The sequence below is a fragment of the Vulpes vulpes genome, chromosome 9 (genome assembly GCF_048418805.1).
Source record: "Vulpes vulpes isolate BD-2025 chromosome 9, VulVul3, whole genome shotgun sequence".
NCBI classification, from domain to species: domain Eukaryota; kingdom Metazoa; phylum Chordata; class Mammalia; order Carnivora; family Canidae; genus Vulpes; species Vulpes vulpes.
Genome location: NC_132788.1, coordinates 55,097,171 through 55,103,170, shown reverse-complemented (window position 1 = coordinate 55,103,170; position 6,000 = coordinate 55,097,171). Strand labels below are relative to the sequence as shown.

Here is a 6,000-nt window from a genome sequence, read left to right as displayed (position 1 = left end):
GAACGTGTGTGCGATATGAGTGTGTCTGCCCATATGTGCATGTCATGTTTGTACGCTGGTCGCTCTGTGTCTGTGCTCCTTTCTCTGTGTGTCTATGTGGGTTTGTGTATCTCTGTGGGTGTCATGTGTGTCTTTGTGTATTGAGCACCTACGTGTTTGTGTGTCTGTGGGGAGGTCTATGCACATGCCTGCATGTGTGAACATGCAGCGTCTACGTGGATCTGCATACGTTCCCGCATTATCTGGGCGTGGGTCTGTGCACACATGTGGTCTGCGCGCTGAGCAGGCTGTAGCTGCGGTGTGCGTGTGTGTCCCTACGTGGTGCACGAGGTGTGCTGCGCGTGGGTGTGGCGAGTCCTCCCCCCGCTGATCCTCGGGAGAGCCCGGCTGGGTGCCAGGCCTCGTGACGGTCCGGCGGCCACCCCGGGGCGCGGCCTCCCGCCAGGCCGGGCGGGGAGGGGCGCGTGGCCGGGCCCGCGGGCCGTGCCCCCGCTCCTCCCCGCGGGCCGGGCACACGTGGGCCCCGGGCGCCGCCTCCCCGCGCCGCCCGCCGTCCCGCGCGTCCCCACCCCCCGCGGGCCGCCCCCGCCGCCGAGCCGGCCCGGGATAAAGTGGCAGCGCAGACGCCGCGCCCTGTCGCCGCGGAGCCGGAGGCGCGCAGCTCGGCCCCGCACCGGCCCGCCGCAGACGAGGACCCGCGGCGCTGGGGAGCGACAGCGGCGCTCGTGCTCGTGGCCCCGGTAACTGCCCCCGGCCCCCGCCCCGGCCAGCCGGCGCCGTCCCCGTCCCCGTCCCCGGCCCCGGGGGGAGCAGCCCGGGGCCCCGCGCGCTCGGCGTGGGCTCCCGCGGCCCCGGGGCGCGCGCGTGGGTGCGCGCGTGTGCGGCCCCCCGCTCCCCGCACCAGCCCCCAAACCAACTTGCCCGCGTCCGCGCCACCCCCCGGCCCCCGCCGGCCCGGCACAGCCCGCCAAGCCCCCTCCCGGGCGGTTTCCCCGCCGCTTCTCCAGTGACAGCTGCGGGGCTCGGTTCCCGGCGCCGCCGGAGACGGGCAGGAAGCAAAGTTTGTCCGGAGCCCGGGGGCGACTTTCCTCGGGGACCCGCCCGTGTGCGTGTGCGGGCGCCTCGGGGCGCGCGGGGCGAGTTGCCCGGCTTCCCGGGGTGCGGCGCCGGCGAGCCCCCGCGGGTCTGCGTGGGGAAGGGGCGACCCGAGCGAGTGTGGGGTCGCAGGCGCCGCCCCCCCCCCCCGCGAGGAGCGGAGCCCGGAGAGCGCGCCCGTGCCCGCGGGAGGCAGGCCCGCCGGCTCCGCGCCCCCGAGCCCGAAAGCGAGGCGCGGGGACCGGGGCGCGGGGACCGGGGCGCGGGGACCGGGGCGCGGGGGCTGCTTGATGCCGCCCTGCGACCGCCGCGGTGCGGGAGCAGCCCGTGCCCGCCCGGCTCTGATCCTCCACGCTGCCGCGGCTGTGGAATGCACGAGCCAGGACATGATGGAAACAGGTTTGTCATGGAATCTTCGGAATCTCAGGCAGGAGGAATTAATTGGAGTATCATCCACCTCATTATTGTGCCCCTTTGAAACTTCCTTGGGGATTTTAAGATAGATGGGTCTTCTTGCAGCTGGGTCTTTATACCCACAGAGCTGACTATAATTTCCACTTGATTACAGCTAAAATAGTCTTTAAGATGAAGTTTCCTGAAATGATTTAAAATAAACACAGATGGGAAGGGGGGAAAAGCTGTAATGAGGCACTTAAAAAATAAAGTGAGCATTTTTCTGAAGAACAAATGGGATTTTTCAGTCTTGGAGAGATTGCAAGAAATATATGGGTTTTTAAAAAAATCTTTGAAATGGAGGTTGTTTTTTTTTTTTTTTTTTTTAACTGCTTAAAAAATATGACTGACACCGAATGAGGCTTTTCTCCCCATCCCTGTGTGTTTTGCCATATTTTTGACTTTGGAACATGTCCTCTTTTTCCTTTCAAGGACCTGAAGATCCTTTCAGGATGCCGGAGGAAAGTTCCCCCAGACGGACCCCACAGAGCGTGCCGTACCAGAACTTGCCTCACCTGGTCAATGCTGACGGGCAGTACCTCTTCTGCAGGTACTGGAAACCTCCAGGCACACCCAAGTAAGTCTGCCCCAGAGTGCTGCCCGAGCCGCACGCGGGATTGTTCTCGCCTGCCTCTCCTCCCACATCATGTAGCATCTCCTCCGGGGCCACTTTCTTCATGACCTACTTCACATGCATTTTCACATCAGGCACAGCAGTGCTAACAAAGCTGAGATTTATACTTGATCTTTTCTTTTCTTTTTTTTTTTTTTAATTAAGCAGGAGTTATGTTTTCATGATAACCACTAGGATACGGATATCTACCTTCTGGCAGTTTTCAAGAATCCCACATGACTTTATTTTTTGTGCTGGAGTGAATTTCCTGTGGTACAGGCATTCCTTTAAAATCAAACCCAACAACTCCAGAAAACCACCTCAGCAGATAGGAAAATCAAAACTGTATCTCTAGAGTGACCTTTGTTTTCTTTTCCCATGACTATGGGTTTCAGAGGTGTCATATGTGTACAAGGAGGAAGAAAGGGGTCTGGGTATCTCTTCTGATTTCTTGCCAGCTCCATTACTTTGTACATTTTCCATCAAGGATTTGTCTTGCTATTAGAAACAGGCGTTGGGACTATACACCATAAGACAGCTGGTCTCCTGCTGCTTCCCTCCTCTTGTACAAAACAGGGAAAACCCTCCTTGTTTGTGTTATTCAGGGAAAGAAATTATTTGTGGGGACCAATTTGCCCAGTGACGAGTGAGCATCTCCTGTCCCATGGATATTTTACCTGCCTTGCAGGCCTCTGGTCTCCCAGGGGACACGGTCTGATGTGAATTATGTCTCTCTCTTTGTGTTTCAGTAATCACCCAACCCTAGCACAGCTGTAGAGTCTTTCTTATATTTTCAGCAAGGTGTAGGTAATCCAGGTAGCTAGCTGCACATGACTGATACAGAGATAGACACTTTTAAAGCCCTGGTTTAAAATCATAGTTTCAGGGCAGCTGTACAAACTAGCTATCATAATGGGCTGGTGAGGGTTCCTACCACTTCTGGCAATATCTTTCTTGAAGGTTTCCTCGAGAAGAGAGTGTGTATGTGTATGTGTCAGATGGAGAGAGTGGGGTAGGGAGGGAAGGAGGGAGGGAGGAAGTGGGAAGGAGGGGAAGGGTTGTCAAGCATTGTCATTAATTCTCCATTCTGACTTAACTAGCTGTAGAATTCCATGGTCTTGGTTCAATTCCTAAGAACTCTGTTATATATTTGATCAATATACAAAAAGAGGACATAGAATTGAAAGTACACATTTTTAAACATCCAGGTCCTGGACTTTGGGGTTTCTTGGTTGAGTGGGGAGGCTGTCTTAGTTCGAGGTCAATGAAATAAGGGTAAGGAGGGCCTTGGGTCTCCCACGGGGGCCATGCAGGGCGGTGGGCGAGTGGGTTGGGTGCGAACGGCCGAACTGGCTGCCCTTTCTTGGCTGTGAGTGGTTTTCACAATCTCCACGCTGATGTGGTACTGTGGGCAGTTCTCTCTGCTTCTTTGCTTTTGCTCCACTTAGACACACAAACCCCTCCCCCCCTCCCCAGGGGGTAGTTTGAACTGAGCTATCTGGGAAGTCAGGGTTTGTGTTGTGGTGGCCAATGGCAGTAAGAACACGGGTGGGTGGCCAAGGCGGTTGGGCCCTGGGAAGCTGTGGAAGGAATGTGACGGGGAGGCCACTCCCTGTGTACGCCACCCCCCCAACACCCCCCACCACATTTACCTTCTGAAGGTCATACAGATCATAGGGAGCTGGGGCCGATGTCAGGAGTGATCTTCAAACCATCTTACCAGCAGTCCTGACCAATCAGAAAGTCTTGGAGGCCCCATGTGGGTTAGAGCTTCCCGGAGGAGGAAGCGGAGTGTGGGGAGATGTGAGGGCCTCAGGGCAGAGGTCTGTGCCAACTGGTGTGAGAGTATGTCCGTGTCTTCATAACTGGGAACAGCTGCTCGGGCCGCTAGCAGCTACTGTGCAGGCCTGCCTTCCTTCGTGGCCTGGAACATCTCCGTTGTTGAGTTTCAAGGCTGTAGCCTGTTGCTGTCAGAAGGGGGAGGGACCTTAGGTCACCACTGGCCTCAGTGTATTCTCTCCAGGGAGTGTCCTTAAGGCCCTTTCCCTGGTTAAGCTCAGAGCTCTCTATGCCCTACCATCTGCAGGGAAAAGCCAGACACATGGCACCTCCTCTCTGTCCTTCCACTCTGCTCCATTAAAAAACAAAAACAAAAACAAAATTTTTGTTCTCACAGAGGACCTTGAGCCCTCAGACGCCACCCCGGGTGTCATCTGACGCAGAGAGTCTGCGTGCGCCACTCTAAGTTGCACTGCTTTGGGCTGGTTTTTCGGTCAGTGAGTTGCCTCCAGCTCCTGGGGCCTGCCTCCGAGCACCTGGAACGTTCTGCTGTCCTGCTCTGTTCGCTCCGGTCAGGCCTGCTGGGCTCCAACACCCGCGCTAGCGCTGCAGGTGGCTCAGAGCAACACTGGGTCACAGGTGTCAGCCTTAGCTGGGAAACCGGCCTAACCTGCTTGTGGAAACAGATTGTGTGTTTATAAATTCTGTAAAGCCTCTCACACTGGACCCTGAGAAAGAAGACATTCCTTGGGATTGTTGTTCTAACGTGTGTGTGTGTGTCCAAACACGACACTGTTTTTAATACAGCGAGCCAAAGGCTCAGCTTTGAATCATTTCGCGCTGGAGACTTTTAAGCTTCCGTTTGGTAGTGTCAAGGCAAATGCATGTCCCTCTGGTAGTATTTACCGGGATAACAAGTGTTAGTTAAACTTGAGGGAGGGTGGAATTATCTCATGTCAATCGAGTATCTCCTCTTAGTTGAGTATCAAATGTGTTCCCGGGTTTGGATTAGACTCTGCACACACCATCTCATTCAGACTTCACATTTGCCTCTATTTCCCCTTTACATGAGAGAACAGGCCCAAGATGACCGTAGCTGGATTCAGATCTGATTCCTCTGCTCCAAGGCAGCTACTCTTCTTAACACATCCCAGTGAAACTCAGACTTTTGTCTTTATGAGCAGCGGCTTCTCATTATGCTTCCATCTCTTATTAGGGCTGAAGATCACTTCGCCCTGTGGGAAGAGTAATGGAATGATGGGTTCAACCTGTTTGCTCAGCGTTACTAGAAGTGGGAAGTGGGTCCGGATCCATTCCGAAACCAAAGTCTTGGGAGGCCCTGGGCGTGGCTGCTTCATCCCGATTGGGTGTCTGGGACCTTTCCAGGGCTGGTTCTTCAGCAGATTTCCAGCCCAGATGCCAGCAGGGAGGCAGATGACCTGCCGCGGCAGGGAGGTGGGTTGCCTCGGGAGCTCCAGTGCCCCTGTCAGGACACCACAGGGCCCTTAGGCCATGAGAGGACAACTGTCTGTGTAAAGCTCTGCGATGGTGGCCAGCCCCAAGTGCAGGTGTGGCTGCTCCACATGGTGGGAAACCGGACTCAGCAGGAGGATTCCCAGGCTTCCTCGGTTCTGGGGGCCCGATGAGGGCCAGGGCACCCCCCTGCAGCTGCATGACTGCAGCTGTGACCCAGCACATGGTTGGTGCCTGACTGCTCATCGGCAGAGCCGCCTGGTGGGGGGCGGGGGGGGCGTGGGCGTGGGCTGATCCACAGGTCCCTGCCCTTCACCTGCCTTTAGAGCCGCCACTTCCCTCCCATGCACTTGGTCCCTGGGCAGCCCCTCAACCCTGAAGGGCTGAAGAGCTTTCCTGTCCGCAGCGTCCGTGCTGATGACAGCTGGTTGCTGGGGGAGCTGTTTCACGGTGCAGTTGTCTCTTGTCCCTCTGCTGCCGGGGTCCTGCCCCACGCAGCCCTGCCTGGAGAATCTCTGGGATTCACAAGGGACTTGATTTTGCATTTCCTTTGGCATTTTGTTCCAAACTCCCCTACATGTTCAGAG

General features: G+C 56.3%; 1 protein-coding gene across 4 annotated transcripts in view; it reads left to right on the top strand.

The window, feature by feature from the left end:
- Nucleotides 1–500: 500 nt before the first annotated feature.
- The window catches only part of MGLL (monoglyceride lipase), a 112,792-nt gene continuing 107,292 nt past the window's right edge, over nt 501–6,000 (top strand). For 2 of the 4 annotated variants that reach the window (XM_072720142.1, XM_072720141.1), the window contains exons 1-2: nt 501–740; nt 1,981–2,125. In XM_072720142.1, the coding sequence (XP_072576243.1) occupies nt 2,001–2,125 (125 nt within the window). In that variant the 5' untranslated portion in view covers nt 501–740; nt 1,981–2,000. Of the gene's footprint in view, nt 741–1,022; nt 1,495–1,980; nt 2,126–6,000 lie in introns of those variants that run through there. The other 2 variants (XM_025991593.2, XM_072720140.1) reach the window with 2 other exon arrangements.